The following is a 17,785-nucleotide window of genomic DNA, read 5'->3' as shown; positions in this document are numbered from 1 at the left end:
AAAATTTTGCCTCACCAGAACACTTGGAAAAAAAGAATCAGCTCTAAATTCTGGTATTAAACTTGAATATTTGAGAAGCTATGCACCAATTTCTGGGAGGCTTGGCTATTAAGCCCACCAGTTCAGTCACCATTAACTTTTAAGTGTGCTGAGAGCAAGAACTATATATATATATATATATATATATATTAGGATATAAAATACAGTTTATTGAGTGCACAGTTTAAATCAGAGAAGTAACAGAATGCATGTATTCTCTGTAACTCTTATAATCTCACAATTTAGGTTGTGCATAGTTGACCTCTAAGTGCCTGGCCTATGTGCAGTAGAGAGGGGCTCTTTGCTACTGATAAGGCTGTACATATTTACAGTGTGTAGGTTAGGTAGGAATGATCTATGCAGCTATGCAACACTGGAAGTTCCCAACATGAGGAAATGGTTTCACTAGAAATATGGAGCTCCCAGAGTCCAGGGGTTGATATCAGCCTTTTCTTCCATGGAACTAACTTGGACTTACTGAGAAGTTCCTTGCTAAGCTACTACAAAGAATTTCCAAGAGCACTGGGAGATCTCACTGGTGGACAACTGGAAAAATTTTTTTTCCATCTTCCACTTTCTTTTTTTTAAAACATCTTTATTGGAGTATAATTGCTTTACAATGTTGTGTTAGTTCCTGCTCTATAACAAAATGAATCAGCTATACATATACATATATCCACATATCCCCTCCCTCTTGTGTCTCCCTCCCACCCTCCCTATCCCACCCCTCTAGGTGGTCATAAAGCACTGAGCTGATCTCCCTGTGCTATGTGGCTGCTCCCCACTAGCTATCTATTTTACATTTGGCAGTGTATATATGTCCATGCCACCCTCTCACACCGTCCCAGCTTACCCTTCCCCCACCCCGTGTCCTCAAGTCCGTTCTCTACATCTGTGTCTTTATTCCTGTCATGCTCCTAGGTTCTTCAGAACCTTGTTTTTCTTTTTAGATTCCATATATATGTGTTAGCATATGGTATTTGTTTTTCTCTTTCTGACTTACTTCACTCTGTATGACAGACTCTAGGTCACTACAAATAACTCACTTTCATTTCTTTTTATGGCTGAGTAATATTCCGTTGTATGAATGTGCCACATCTTCTTTATGCATTTATCTGTTGATGGACACTTAGGTTGTTTCCATGTCCTGGCTATTGTAAACAGTGCTGCAATGAATATTGTGGTACATGACTCTTTTTGAACTATGGTTTGCTCAGGGTATATGCCCAGTAGTGGGATTGCTGGGTCGAATGGTAGTTCTATTTTTAGTTTTTTAAGGAACCTCCATACTGTTCTCCATGGTGGCTGTATCAGTTTACATTCCCACCAACAGTGCAAGAGGGTTCCCTTTTCTCCACACCTTCTACAGCATTTATTGTTTGTAGACTTTTTGATGATGGCCATTCTGACTGGTGTGAGGTGATACCTCACTGTGGTTTTGATTTGCGAATCTCTAATGATTAGTGATGTTGAGCATCCTTTCATGTGTTTGTTGGCAGTCTATATATCCTCTTTGGAGAAATGTCTATTTAGGTCTTCTGCCCTTTTTTGAATTGGGTTGTTTGTTTTTTTGATATTGAGCTGCATGAACTGTTTATATATTTTGGAGATTAATCCTTTGTCAGTTGCTTCATTTGCAACTATTTTCTCCCATTCTGAGGGTTGTCTTTTCATCTTGTTTATGGTTTCTTTTGCTGTGCAAAAGGTCTTAAGTTTCATTAGATCCCATTTGTTTATTTTTGTTTTCATTTCCATTTCTCTAGGAGGTGGGTCAAAAAGGATCATGCTGTGATTTATGTCATAGAGTGTTCTGCCTATGTTTTCCTCTAAGAGTTTTACAGTGTCTGGCCTTACATTTAGGTCTTTAACCCATTTTGAGTTTATTTTTGTGTATGAGTTAGGGAGTGTTCTAATTTCATTCTTTTACATGTAGCTGTCCAGTTTTCCCAGCACCACTTATTGAAGAGGATGTCTTTTCTCCACTGTATATTCTTTTTTGTTTTGTTTTGTTAATTTTTTAAATTAGTTTCTGCTTTATAACAAAGTGAATCAGTCATACATATACATCTGTTCCCACATCCCTTCCCTCCTGCGTCTCCCTCTCTCCCACCCTCCCCATCCCACCCCTCCAGGTGGTCACAAAGCACCGAGCAGATCTCCCTGTGCTATGCGGCTGCTTCCCACTATCTATCTACCTTACGTTTGGTACTGTATATATGTCCATGCCTCTCTTTCGCTTTGTCACAGCTTACCCTTCCCCCTCCCCCCACTGTATATTCTTGCCTCCTTTGTCAAAGATAAGGTGACCATAGGTGCGTGGGTTTATCTCTGGGATTTCAATCCTGTTCCATTGATCTATATTTCTATTTTTGTGCCAGTACCATACTGTCTTGATTAATGTAGCTTTGTAGTGTAGTCCGAAGTCAGGGAGGCTGATTGCTCCAACTCCATTTTTCTTTCTCAAGATTGCTTTGGCTATTCGGGGGTCTTTTGTGTTTCCATACAGATTGTGAAATTTTTTGGAAGAGCTTGAGAAGGATAGGTGTTAGCTCTTCTCTAAATGTTTGATAGTGTTCACCTGTGAAACCATCTGGTCCTGGCTTTTGTTTGTTGGAAGATTTTTAATCACACTCTCAATTTCACTGCTTGTGACTGATCTGTTTATATTTTCTATTTCTTCCTGGTCAGACTCGGAAGGTTGTACTTTGCTAAGAATTTGCCCATTTCTTCCATGTTGTCCATTTTATTGGCATAGAGTTGCTTGTAGTAACTTCTCATGATCCTTTGTATTTCTGCAGTGTCAGTTGTTAGTTCTCCTCTTTCATTTCTAATTCTGTTGATCTGAATCTTCTCCCTTTTTTTCTTGATGAGTCTGGCTAATGGTTTATCAATTTTGTTTATCTTCTCAAAGAACCAGCTTTTAGTTTTATTGATCTTTGCTATCATTTCCTTCATTTCTCTTTCATTTATTTCTGATCTGATCTTTATGATTTCTTTCCTTCTGCTACCTTGGGGTTTTTTTTTTGTTGTTCTTTTCTAATTGCTTTAGGTGTAAGGTTAGGTCATTTACTTCAGACTTTTCTTGTTTCTTGAGGTAGGATTGTATTGCTATAAACTTCCCTCTTAGAAATGCTTTTGCTGCATCCCATAGGTTTTGGGTTGTCGTGTTTTCATTGTCATTTGTTTCTAGGTATTTTTTTATTTCCTCTTTGATTTCTTCAGTGATCTCTTGGTTATTTAGTAGTGTATTGTTTAGCTCCATGTGTTTGTATTTTTTACAGTTTTTTCCTGTAATTGTTATCTAGTCTCATAGCATTGTGGTCGGAAAAGATACTTGATATGATTTCAATTTTCTTAACTTTACTGAGGCTGGATTTGTGACCCAATATGTGATCTATCCTGGAGAATATTCCATGAGCACTTGAGAACAGAGTGTATTCTGTTGTTTTTGGATGGAATGTCCTATAAATATCAATTAAGTCCATCTTGTTTAATGTATCATTTAAAGCTTGTGTTTCCTTATTTATTTTCATTTTGGATGATCTGTCCATTGGTGAAAGTGGGGTGTTAACGTCCCCTACTATTATAGTGTTACTGTCAATTTCCCCTTTTATGGCTGTTAGCGTTTGCCTGATGCATTGATGTGTTCCTATGTCGGGTGCCTAAATATTTACAATTGTTATATCTTTTTCTTGGATTGATCCTTTGATCATTATGTAGTGTCCTTCTTTGTCTCTTGCAATAGTCTTTATTTTAAAGTCTATTTTGTCTGATATGAGAATTGTTACTCCAGGTTTCTTTTGATTTCCATTTGCATGGAATATCTTTTTCCATCCCCTCACTTTCAGTCTGTATGTGTCCCTAGGTCTGAAGTGAGTCTCTTGTAGACAGAATATATATGGGTCTTGTTTTTATATCCATTCAGCCAGTCTATGTTTTTTGGTTGGAGCATTTAATCCATTTACATTTAAGATAATTATCGGTATCTATGTTCCTATTACCATTTTCTTCATTGTTTTGGGTTTGTTTTTGTAGGTCTTTTTCTTCTGCAAGAACTATTTTTCACTAACCTTTGTTCCTCCATGTCCTGGCACCTTAGAGGCTTGTTGAATATTTACTGAATTACCCAGAACTATTAGAAAGTCTTCCCACTATGCCACTCCGAGTACGTTCTCCCTAACTGGAAGAAGTCATTCTGAGAAGAACATTAACTTTACCCCTTATAGTGGATTCTACCAGCCAGAACACCCGGCCCCTCAGGCTTCCACAAACACAACAGCAGAGAAGGTTCATCTAAAACAGGGGATGGCTCAGAGAGTGTAACCATGCTTTTGTGATCAAGAATAAGACAAAACGGCTTTCTCTGATTACTCTGCATGTAACAATGCCAACTTTGCCACACAAGTTCCTGGTTGGTGTCTCTACAGTAGTCAAGAAGTGCTGCCTCATAGCTGAGACGGTTTTGATGCTGCTTCAACTAACCCTCTTAACTCCTTTAATCCACCTCAAACACTTCAGCACCTCCTATTTGGATCTATGCTAGGGAGTTTAGTGCAATGGACTTTAGGACAATTTCTATCTAAGGAAAGTGCTTCTAATTTTCAAATTTCTAGTCATCTATGATCAAACACTGAAGAAGTCCTAGGGAAGCATGTGTCTTCCTACTTTTTTATTGAAGTTATCAGAGCCCATTAAGAAGAGATTTTATATACAAAAGATAAATATGATATACAAATTTTAAATGCTATAGATATATTATTACATATGATAAGTATTTCTAATCCACAGCTTTCTGAAAGAATATCACAAATACAAAATGCTCATGGAGTCTGCCAGGCCCTGACATGGCAGCAGAATAGGAGAGTGACTTCTACATGAGCCGCGTATCCCGAGCTAGCAGGACCTACAGAATATGGCTCCTGACTCCTCGGCACTTGAGCAGAGCTCTTCGCAGGGCCAATATGCAATAGTCACTGAACAGTCTCTTCAGTTATTGGTCAACAGAGAATCTTTGGCTCAAATCAAAAACACTGCTGCTCTTTTGTGTTTCTTACACATGTCACTTTGGCAGTCACACTGTTCAACAGACACTCTTGGTGCTCCCATCTGTCAGTGCAACTTTGGGAAGAGGGACTGTAGCTCCAGGATGACAACCAGAATATATATGTAGATGCATATATATATGCACACACAAACACATACACACAAATATACATATCCAACTAGGCAAGTAACAATGCGGTGCTGAGCTTCACACTGATCTCACTTGGAGTCTATCACTTGATAGAGCTTAAATAGTAAGGAAATGACCAAGCTGGGAATACAAGCCCAGAACAGCAATGATGCTTCATTTGTTCTTTCTCCAGTTATTCAGCAGAAACTTCTTTTTTCTCCTCACTTCCCATAAACAACTACGAAGTCCTACAGAATCTCTTCCATGTCTCTCTCATTCACACAACAACTACTGAGTGACTGCATACTTTGTCCTACACTTAGATAGATAACAGGAAACAGAACTGCTAGGGGCCCTGCCCTTATGAGGCAGAGAGTCTAATGGGGGACACATATAAGCAAAGAGGCAATTTCAACACAGCCAGATAAGTATGTCTGTAAGGACTAGTTCAGGGTACTCTGAGAGCTCAAAAAAGGAAGGACACCTAACTCACGGTGTCAAAAAGGTTTGTGGGGAGAATAAAAAGGCTAAGACTTGAATCTTTCTCGCCTCCTCATTCTATTAACATAGCATACACTTAGGACCTTTTTTCTTCTAGTTGGCCTTTCTGCCTCATGTTTGATGGAAACACTTATCCTTGAGATAAAAAGCAAACTTCACAGACTGGGGCTCTGTGATCTGGACTCCTGTTTACTTCACCAGGCTTCTGCAAGATCCCATACTTATGACAAACAGAACTGCCTCCATTTCCTAGCTCACCCATGTCTGCCTGGAATACCTTTTGCCTTGTGTTTCCAGGCTAGATCAAGCTTTAACTCTACTGGGAAACCTTCCTTGACCTCTTAGTTTGGGAGAGGCACCTGTTATGATATATATTTTAAAGTTATTCTACACACCATAAACAGTACAATATTAAGTATGTGCTATTAAGTTTAGGCTTCAAGTCAGGGGTGGTCAGTGGCTCTGAACAAGAATCCGCATTTCAGAAACTGCAGCTCACATGAACTTCCAAAGGCAGCTCCTAAAAGCTGTTCATATATTGACCAACACCTAAGACTTTGCTCATTAGCTCAAAAGACAGCAGAAAAATTTTCCATCGGTGAAATCAATATCTTATTAATCAGAATGGTAAATATTAGAAATGGACCCTCATTGCCAAAATAAAAGGTATTCATGATATGTCGACTGGATAAAATGTTTTCGTGATCTTAATTTAATAAATGTCTTTAAGTATGGTAGGATTTGCTTTCATTACAATCTAGTAACCAAGTTGTAGGGGAGCAGCTAACCATTTCTCAAGTTTCTTCACTGGACTCTCTACCATAAAGAATGTAAGAGTTGTACTAAAGGAGCTTTAGTCATTTCAAAACCGGGCCTCTCCCACACACTCCTGCAGCACCCTGTGCACCCTGCATGGCACGTGTCAAGTAGTCTGGTAACTGTCAGTGCAACCTGTCTACCTTTCCAATTAAATGCTGAGGTCCTTGAGAACAGGGATTGTATTTTTAATCTCTGTAGTCTGCTTCTTAGCTCACTATCTAGTATAAAGAAATACTTGCTGAATGGACAATAGTATATAAGTAGCATAATAAAGGACAGATGAAAGGACATCTGACTAGGAGTTGGGAGACTTGTGTTTTAATACTAGTTTCAGTAACAGCTGAGTACTTGTGTTATAATTTACTGAGTACTTAATTTGTGTCAAACACAGTGTTAGGCACTTAAATTGTTTCTCATTTAATCTTTAGGGCAATTCTGAGAGGAGCATCATCACTTTACAGAGGAGGAAACAGAGAGGCTGACTTACTCAAGGTTATTCAGATAAAGTAGATGAGTCAATCATTGAATCCAAAGCACGTGTTTTTAACCTCTATGGTAGAAGTGTGTCCCATGGAACATTTGAGAAAAAAATTTCCCTCTGGATGCCAGTTTCCTCCTTCGTTTACTGAGTGCGACTAAGTGGCTGACGCCCTTTCCAGCTCATGTTACAGTGTGATGGTTCTGATCGGCAACAATCACCACTGCGGTCTCGCCTGCCCTTGCTGTCTTGACAAGAGTGAAAGAGGTTTTCACGTGCAGCACGTTATAAGGCTTTTCAGACAACATATTTCGTTTCTATTCTTTTTTTCCCTTGAAAAGGGGATTTTGAAGGCAGAGAAAAGGGACCCATTTTTGGCACACCGCTTTGAAGCTAGAACCTGCTGTTAGTCAACAGAGCCAGCAAGGTGTTATTTTTGTTCTACAATCCTTCCCCGACACGGATGCTGGCTGAAATCATAAAAAAGAGCAAGGAAAGCACACCTACAACCAAGGACAAGTCAACTATCAGAGAAATAAAAATGGTAAAAGAAAACATAGCAAAAATATCAATCTGTTTGCTATATTTCAACTGCACTGTTGCAGTTGGATAAAGAAAAGGATTTTAGTGGTTCTTTCGACATCATCTGAGAATTACTTGAAAGACGAACAACCTATCTGTCCCACAGAGTTTACATTCAAAGGTTGAAATGGCCTAGATAAGAGTTCTATCACACAAGTATTTATTGAGGTCTTACTTAGCTTGTATGTGCTGAAATGTTAATACCTCAGACCAGTTTTCTTTAGGAACAGCTATCTGGAGGGAAAATACACTGTTAAGAAAAACTATGTACCTTTCATCCTTAGAATATCTTTCATCTGCTACCACTCACTGATACCAGAATGCCCATCTGGTAGAGAGGATGGGAATTCTAGAACAATGAAAGTCCCTAGTTGCCAGGAGACTGAGGCTAGACCCAAACCCCCATTTGGCTTCTCTGGAAGAGCCAACAAGTCCTGGTGGCACCTCTTCAAGTCATCCAATCAGGAAGAGACTCAGACGCATTAAAATGATTTAAAATCACTCATTTTGAGAATATGGTTCAACAGAGGAGAATAAATACACAGAAGGAGGAAGTCGGCTTTTTGCCGTTAAAACTCACTCACCTTCTTAACAGCAGGATCCCCTTTGGATGGATGACAGGATGGGGACATTTTTACCTAAAAAAAAAAAAAAAAAAAAAAAGCAAAACTTTTGATATCTTCTTAGTTATAGTCTAGCTTTATTTGACCCATACTTAAAATAATTCAACTAGAATTCATGTAACTGAGATAAAACAGACATTTTCAGGGGAACAATGAATAGATTTTTTTGTTAAGTCCCTGTGAAGTTTCTCTGGAGATCAAAAAGTCAGTAGTTAGCCAAGATAAAAATGTGATTAGGGTAAGAAAAGTAGAAAAGATGGTCCAAATTGGTTTTAGCCAAGTGGTGAGGAACCTAGTAGACACAGATCTCTGTGGACAATGGAAATCAACTGACGCGATATGTAGTAGCACGTCTTGCAGAGACCAACTCAGAGTATACCTTCTGATCTAATGTCCCTTTTAAGCAAAACATGCACAAGTGTTTGATAATAATAGAAGGATTTAGAAAAAGTATCAGCCAAACCATAATAAAAGGATGTTTAGCCCTAAGAAGAGAAGACTGATGATATAGGAAGATCTTCAAATATAGGAAAGGTTGAAAGAGACTGTCAGATAAAAGAGCAAGACCCAACTACATGCTGCCTGCAAGAAACATACTTTAAATATAAAGGCACAAATAGATTAAAAGCAAAAAGATTGGAAAAATATACCATGATAGTACTAGATTTCAGAGTAAAGACTATTGCCAGGGATATATTATTGCATAATGATAAAGGAATCAATTCATCAGGAGGATATAACAATCCTAAACGTCTACACATCTAATAGCTTAAACCTAAGTGTCCATCAACAGAGGAATGGATAAAGAAGATGTGATACATATATTACTCAGCCATAAAAAGGAACGAAATTGTGCCATTTGCAGAGATGTGGATGGACCTAGAGACTGTCATACAGAGTGAAGTTAAGTCAGAAAGAGAAAAACAAATACCGTATAATATCGCTCATATGTGGAATCTAGAAAATGGTACAGGTGAACTTATTTGCAAAGCAGAAATAGAGACACAGATGTAGAGAACAAACTTACGGATACCAAAGGGGGAAGGAGGGAGTGGGAGGAATTGGGAGATTGGCATTGACATATATACACTACTATGTATAAAACAGATAACGAATGAGAACCTACTGTGTAGCACAGGGAACTCTACTCAATGCTCTGTGGTGAACTAAATGGGAAGGAAATCCAAAAAAAGAGGGGATATATGTATACATATAATTGATTCACTTTGATGTACAGAAGAAACTAACACATCATTGTAAAGCAACTATACTCCAATAAATAGTAATTTTTAAAAAGTACATAAAATAAAAACTGATAGAAATGCAAGGAGAAATAGATTTTACAGTCAGAGATTTCCATATTTCTCTCAATAAATGAGAGAACAAATATGAAGATTAGGAAGGATATACTCAATTTAAAAAATGGGCAAAGGATCTGAACAGACATTTTTCCAAAGAAGATATACAAAAGAATAACAGGTACATGAAAAGATGCTCAACGTCACTTATCAGGGAAAGGCAAATCACAACTACAATGATGTATCACCTCACACCAGTTACGACGGCTTTTATAAAAAAAAGATGAGATAACAAACGTTGGTGAGGATGTAGAGAAAGGGAAACCTTACATATTGTTGGTGGGAATGTAGATGGGTACAGCTATTATGGAAAACAGTATGGTGGTTCCTCAAAAAATTAAAAAAACTTAACTACCATATCATCCAGCAATCCCACAGCTGGGTATATACCAGAAGGAATTGAAATCAGTATCTTGAAGAGATATCTGCACACCAGTGTTCAGTGCAGCATTATTTACAATAGCCAAGATATGGAAACAACCTAAGCATCCATCAGAAGATGAACAGATAAAGAAGATGTGATAATATATACACACACACACACACACACACACACACACACAGAAGTATTATTCAGCCATAAAAGAAGGAAATCTTGCCATATGCAACAACACAGATGGACATTGAGGGCATCCTCAAGGATGCTAAGTGAGAGAAATCAGACAGAGAAGGACAAATGCTATATGACAGCACTCATATGTGGAATTTAGAAAAACTGAACTCGTAAAAACAGAGTAGAATGGTGGTTACCAGGAGCTGCGAGGTGGGGGTAGTTGGGGGGATGCTGTTTAAGGGTATAACCTTTCAACTAGTAGAGAAATAAGTTCTGAAGATGTAAGGCACAACATAGTGGTCAACGTCAACAATACTGTATCATAAACTTCAAAGTTGCTAAGAGACTAGATCTTCACTGTTCTCTACCCAAAAAAGAAATGATAATTATTGACATGATAAAGGTATTAGCTAAGGCTATCATGGTAATCATACTGCAATACATAAATGTATCAAACCAACACATGGAACACCTCAAACTACACAATATCATATATCAATTACATCTCAATTTAAAAACTAAAAAAGGAAGGATTTAGAATATGGACATTGACAGAACCCTCCACCCAACAAAGGCAGAATACATACATATTCTTTTCAAGTACAGGTATACCTCAGAGATATTACGAATTCAGTTCCAGACCACTGCATTAAAGTGAATACTGCAATAAAGCAAGTCACAAACTTTCTGGTTTCCCGATGTATATAAAAGTTGTTTACACTATATTGTAGTCTATTAAGGAGCACTGTGTCTAAAGAAACAATGTACATACCTTAATTAAAAATACATTATTGCTATAAAATGCTAACTATCATGTAAGCCTTCAGCAAGTCATAATTTTTTTTTTTTTTTTGCAGTACGAGGTTCTCTCACTGTTGTGGCATCTCCCGTTGTGGAGCACAGGCTCTGAACGCACAGGCTCAGCAGCCATGGCTCACGGGCCCAGCCGCTCTGCAGCATGTGGGATCTTCCCAAACTGGGGCACGAACCCGTGTCCCCTGCATCGGCAGGCATACTCTCAACCACTGCGCCACCAGGGAAGCCCCTAGTCATAATTTTTTGGCTGGTGGAGGGTCTTGCCTCCATGGTGATGGCTCCTGACTGATCAGGTGGTGGCTGCTGAAGGCTGGGGTGGCCATGGCAGTTTCTTAAAATAAGGCAATGATGAAGTTTGCCACATCGACTGACTCTTCCTTTCACGAACGATTTCTCTGTAACACGCAATGCTGTTTGACAACATTTTACCCACAGTAAAGCTTCTTTCAAAATTGGAGTCAATCCCCTCAAACCTTGCTGCTGCTTTATATGTTTATGTAATATAAATCCTTTGCTGTCATTTCAACAATCTTCACAGCATTTCACCAGGAGTAGTTTCCACCTCAAGAAACCACTTTCTTTGTTCATTCATAAGAAGCAACTCATCTGTTCAAGTTTTATCATGAGATTGCAGCAACTCAGTCACATCTTCAGGCTTCACTTCTACTTCTCTTGCTACTTCCACCACATCTGCAGTTACTTCCTCCACTGAAGTCTTGAACCCCTCCAAGTTATCCATGAGGGCTGGAATCAACTTCTTCCCAACTCCAGTTAATGTTGATATTTTAACCTCTTCCCATAAATCACCAATGTTCTTAATGGCATCTAGAATGGTGTATCCTTTCCAGAATGTTTTCAATTGACTTTGCTCAGATCCATCAGTGGAATCACTACCTTTGGCGGCTATAGCCTTATGAAATGTATTTCTTGCATAAAGAGACTTAAAAGTCAAAATTACTCCTTGATCCATGGGCTGCAGAATGGATACTGTATTAGCCGGCATGAAAACAACATTCATCTTGTTGTACATCTCCATCAGAGTCCTTAGGTGACCAGGTGCATTGTCAGTGAGCAGTAATATTTTTCAAAGGAAACTTGTTTTCTGAGCAGTATGTCTCAACAATGGGCTTAAAATATTCAGTGAACCATGTTGTGAGCAGATGTGCTGCCATCCAGGATTTGTTCCATTTACAGAACATAGGCAGAGCAGATTTAGCATAATTCTTAAGGGCCCCAGGATTTGGGGAATGGTAAATGAGCACTGGCTTCATCTTAAAGTCACCAGCTGCATTAGCCCCTAACAAGAGAGTCAGCCTGTCCTTTGAAGCTAGGCACTGACTTCTCCTTTCTAGCTATGTAAGTCCTAGAAGGCAAGTCATCTTCTTCTAATATTAAGGCTGTTTTTGTCTATGTTGAAAAATTATCTTAGCTAGATCTTCTGAATAACTTGCTGCTGCTTCTACACCAGCACTTTCTGCTTCACCTTACACTCTAACATTATGGCTTCTTTCCTTACACTTCATGAACCAACCTCTGCTAAATACAAACTTTTCTACTTCAGGTTCCTCACCTCTCTCAGCCTTCACAGAATTGAAGACAACTAGGACCTTGCTCTGGATTAAGCTTTGGCTTAAGGGAATTTTATGGCTGATTTGATCTTCTATCCAGACCACTAAAACTTTCTCAACATGAACCATAAGGCTATTTTGCTTTCTTATCATCATTTGTATGTTCACTGAAGTAGCGCTTTTAATTTCCTTTAAGAACTTTTACTTTTCATTCACAACCTGGATAACTGTTTGGCACAAGAGGCCTAGCTTCTGACCTATCTTGGCTTTTGACAAGACTTTCTCACTAAGCTTAATCATTTCTAGCTTCTGATTTAAAGTGAGAGATGTGTGACTCTTCCTTTCACTTAAACACTTAGAGGCCACTGTAGGGTTATCAACTGGCCTAACTTCAAAATTATTGTTTCTCAGGGAATAGGGAGGCCCAAGGAGAGGGAAAGAGACAGGGGAACAACTGGTAGGTGGAACAGTCAGAACACACACATTTATAGATTAAGTTTGCCATCTTACGTGAGCGCAGTTTGTGGCACCCCAAACAATTACAATAGTAACATCAAAGATCACTGATCGGGCTTCCCTGGTGGCGCAGTGGTTGAGAGTCCGCCTGCCGATGCAGGGGACACGGGTTCGTGCCCCGGTCTGGGAAGATCCCACATGCTGTGGAGCGGCTGGGCCCGTGAGCCATGGCCGCTGAGCCTGCGCATCCAGAGCCTGTGCTCCGCAACGGGAGAGGCCACAACAGTGAGAGGCCCGTGTACCGCAAAAAAAAGAAAAAAACAAAAAAAGGATCACTGATCACAGATCACCATGCAAATAATAATAAAAAGTTTGAAATACTGTGAGAATAACCAAAATGTGGCACAGAGATGCAAAATGAGCAAATGCTGTTGGAAAAATGGTGCCAAAAGACTCGCTTGATGCAAGGTTGCCACAAACCTTCAATTTGTAAAAAAAATGCAATATCTGAAAAGTTCAATAAAGAAAAGCACAATTAAATGAGGTATGCCTGGACCATTTACCAACATAGATTATCTTCTGGCGATAACAATTTTCAATTAATTTCGAAGAATTCAAGTCATACAGTTCTCTGACTATAATAGAAAGAAATTAGATATCAATAACAGAAAGACTTCTGGAAAAATTCTCAAATATTTAGGAACTTACACACTTCCAAATAACACTTGGATCAAAGAAGAAATCAAAAGGAAATTGATCCTTTTTAAAGACACCCATAGGGCTTCCCTGGTGGAACAGTGGTTGAGAGTCCACCTACCGATGCAGGGGACATGGGTTTGTGCCCCGGTCCGGGAGGATCCCACATGCTGCGAAGCGGCTGGGCCCGTGAGCCATGGCCGCTGAGCCTGCGCATCTGGAGCCTGTGCTCCGCAACGGGAGAGGCCACAACAGTGAGAGGCCCGCGTAATGCAAAAAACAAAAAACACCCATAATCATGAAGAAACAAGATCTGAATAGGCCAATCACTATTAAGAAAACTGAATCAGTAATAAAAAACTTCCCAACAAAGAAAAGCCCAGGACCAGATAGTTTCATTGGTGAATTCTATCAAACATTTGAAGGAGAATTAACACCAATCCTTCTCCAACTCTCCCAAAAAATTGAAGAGGAGGGAACTCATCAGGAGGTCAGCATTAACCTGAGAAATATCCCTGATGAATACAGATGGAAAAATCAATGACAAAATACTAGCAAACTGAATTCAATAGCACATTATAAGGTTCATGTATCATGATCAAGTGGGATTCATGTGATGCAAGGAGGGTTCAACATATACAAATAAATAAATGAGATATACCACATTAACAGAATTAAGGGAAAAAACTGCATGATCATCTTAACTGATTCAGAAAAAATCATCTGGCAAAATTCAGCACCTTTTCATTATAAAAACACTCAACAAACTAGAATTAAAAGAAAACTACATTAACATAAAGCCTATATTTAAAAAAGCAGCTTAAACCATACTCAATGGAGAAAGACTGAAAGCATTTCCTCTAAGATCAGAAATAAGACAAGAATGCCTGCTTTTACTAATTCTATTCAACATAGTGTTGGGAGTCCTAGCCAGAGCAATTCAGCAAGAAGAATAAAAGGCATTAAAGTGGGGAAAAAAAACAAGCAAAACTTTCCCTGTTTACAGATGGTATGCTCTTATATGTGGAAAACTCTAAATTTATATTCCACAGAAAAAGCTGTTAGAACTAATACACAAATTGGGCAAAGTAGCAGGATATTAAAAAACATACAAAAATCAGTTGTGTTCTGATAAACCAACAACAAACAACCCAAAAAGTAAATGAAGAAAACAAATCTATTTACTACAGCACCAAGAAGAATAAAATATTTAGGAATAAACATAAGTAAGCAGGCAAAAGACTTACACACTGAAAACTACAAAATATTGCTGAAAGAAATTAAAGAAGATGAAGATAAATAGAAAAACACCCTGTGTTCATGGATAGGAAGACTAAATATTGTGAAGATATCCATACTACCCAAAGTAACCTAGAGATTCAGTGCAATGCCTATCAACTGCAATGGCAATTTATGCAAAAATAGAAAAATCCAACCTAAAATTTATATGCAATCTCAAGGGACCCTGAGTAGCAAAAACAATCTTAAAAAAGAAAAAAGTTGGAGGTCTCACATTTCCTGATTTCTAAACTTACTACAGAGCTACAGTAATCAAAACAGCATGCTACATGGCATGCCTCAGGCTGTTGCAATGTCAAGCTGTCCTCTGCAGCCCCAGGCTCACCCTGCAATCCATACCTGTCCCTGACCCCAGCCTGAGTGAGCCAGAGTGCCCTAATCAACTTCTCCTTTAACCCCCTCCACCAGGAAGCCTACACAACCGATGGAACCAACCTTACCCACTGGGGGCAGACACCAAAAACAACTGGAACTACGAACATGCAGCATGTGAAAAGGAGACCCCAAACACAGTAAATTAAGCAAAATGAGAAGAGAGAAACACACATCAGATGAAGGAGCAAGGTAAAAACCCAGCAGACCAAACAAATGAAGAGGAAATAGGCAGTCTACCTGAAAAAGATTTCAGAATAATGATAGTAAAGATGATACAAAATCTTGGAAATAGAATGGAGAAAATACAAGAAATGTTTAACAAGGACCTGGAATAACTAAAGAGCAAACAAACAATGATGAACAACACAATAAAGAAAATTAAAGATGCTTGAGAAGGAAACAATAGCAGAATAACTGAGGCAGAAGAACGGATAGGTGACCTGGAAGATAAAATAGTGGAAATAACTACTGCAGAGCAGAATAAAGAAAAAAGAATGAAAAGAATTGAGGATAGTCTCAGAGACCTCTGGGGTAACATTAAATGCACCAACATTTGAATTATAGGGGTCCCAGAAGAAGAAGAGAAAAAGAAAGGGACTGAGAAAATATTTGAAGAGATTATAGTTGAAAATTTCCCTAATATGGGAAAGGAAATAATTAATCAAGTCCAGGAAGTGCAGAGAGTCCCATAGATGATAAATCCAAGGAGAAACACACCAAGACACATATATATCAAACTATCAAAAATTAAATACAAAGAAAACATATTAAAAGCAGCAAGGGAAAAACAACAAATAACATACAAAGGAATCCCCATAAGATTAACAGCTGATCTTTCAGCAGAAACTCTGTAAACCAGAAGGGAGTGGCAGGACATATTCAAAGAGATGAAAGGGAAAAACCTACAACCAAGATTACTCTACCCAGCAAGAATCTCATTCAGATTCGACAGAGATATTTAAACCTTTACAGACAAGCAAAAGCTGAGAGAGTTCAGCACCACCAAACCAGCTTTACAACAAATGCTAAAGGAACTTACCTAGGCAGGAAACACAAGAGAAGGAAAAGACCTACAATAACAAACCCAAAACAATTAAGAAAATGGTAATAGGAACATACATATTGATAATTACCATAAATGTAAATGGATTAAATGCTCCCAACAAAAGACACAGATTGGGTGAATGGATACAAAAACAAGACCTGTACATATGCTGTCTACAAGACAGCCACCTCAGACCTAGGGACACATACAGACTGAAAGTGAGGGGATGGAAAAAGATATTCCATACAAATGAAAATCAAATGAAAGCTGGAGTAGCAATTCTCATATCAGACAAAATAGATTTTAAAATAACGACTATTACAAGAGACAAAGAAGGACACTACATAATGATCAAGGGACCAATCCAGGAAGAAGATATAACAATTGTAAATATTTATACACCCCACATAGGCTCACCTCAATACATAAGGCAAATACTAACAGCCATAAAAGGGGAAATCAACAGTAACACAATCATAGTAGGGGACTTTAACACCCCACTTTCACCAATGGACAGATCATCCAAAATGAAAATAAATAAGGAAACAAAAGCTATAAATGAGATATTAAACAAGATGGACTTAACTGATATTTATAGGACATTCCATCCAAAAACAGCAGAATACACTTTCTTCTCAAGTGCTCATGGATCATTCTCCAGGATAGATCATATCTTGGGTCACAAATCAAGCCTTGGTAATTTTAAGAAAATTGAAATCATATCAAGTATCTTTTCCGACCACAGAACTATGAGACTAGGTATCAATTACAGGAATACATGTGTAAAAAATACAAACACATGGAGGCTAAACAATACACTACTGAATAACCAAAAGATCACTGAAGAAATCAAAGAGGAAATAAAAAAATACCTAGAAACAAATGACAATGAAAACACAATGACCCAAAACCTATGGGATGCAGCAAAAGCACTTCTAGGAGGGAAGTTTATAGCAATACAGTCCTACCTTAAGAAACAATAAACATCTCAAATAAACAACCTAAACTTACACCTAAAACAATTAGAGAAAGAAGAACAAAAAGCTCCCAAGGTTAGCAGAAGGAAAGAATTCATAAACATCAGATCAGAAATAAATGAAAAAGAAATGAAGGAAACAATAAGAAAGATCAATAAAACTAAAAGCTGGTTCTTTGAGAAGATAAACAAAATTGATAAACCATTAGCCAGACTCATCAGGAAAAGAAGGCAGAAGACTCAAATCAATAGAATTAAAAATGAAAAAGGAGGGCTTCCATGGTGGCGCAATGGTTGGGAGTCAACCTGCTGATGCAGATGACATGGGTTTGTGCCCCTGTCTGGGAAGATCCCACATGCCACGGAGCGGCTGGGCCCATGAGCCATGGCCGCTGAGCCTGCACGTCCGGAGCCTGTGCTCCGCAGAG

General features: G+C 38.5%; 1 protein-coding gene across 4 annotated transcripts in view; it reads right to left on the bottom strand.

The window, feature by feature from the left end:
• Positions 1-17,785, bottom strand: part of VPS8 (VPS8 subunit of CORVET complex) — a 293,886-nt gene that overhangs the window by 44,742 nt on the left and 231,359 nt on the right. For 3 of the 4 annotated variants that reach the window (XM_060099245.1, XM_060099244.1, XM_060099246.1), the window contains exon 45: positions 8,177-8,230. The exons of the other annotated variant lie outside the window; for it this stretch is intronic. In XM_060099245.1, the coding sequence (XP_059955228.1) occupies positions 8,177-8,230 (54 nt within the window). The remainder of the gene's footprint in view (positions 1-8,176; positions 8,231-17,785) is intronic. 4 annotated transcript variants of the gene reach the window in all.

Source organism: Mesoplodon densirostris, chromosome 5, assembly GCF_025265405.1.
Source record: "Mesoplodon densirostris isolate mMesDen1 chromosome 5, mMesDen1 primary haplotype, whole genome shotgun sequence".
Classification (NCBI taxonomy): Eukaryota; Metazoa; Chordata; class Mammalia; order Artiodactyla; family Ziphiidae; genus Mesoplodon; species Mesoplodon densirostris.
The sequence above is the reverse complement of the archived record's forward strand: the minus strand, read 5'-3'. Positions and strand labels throughout refer to the sequence as shown.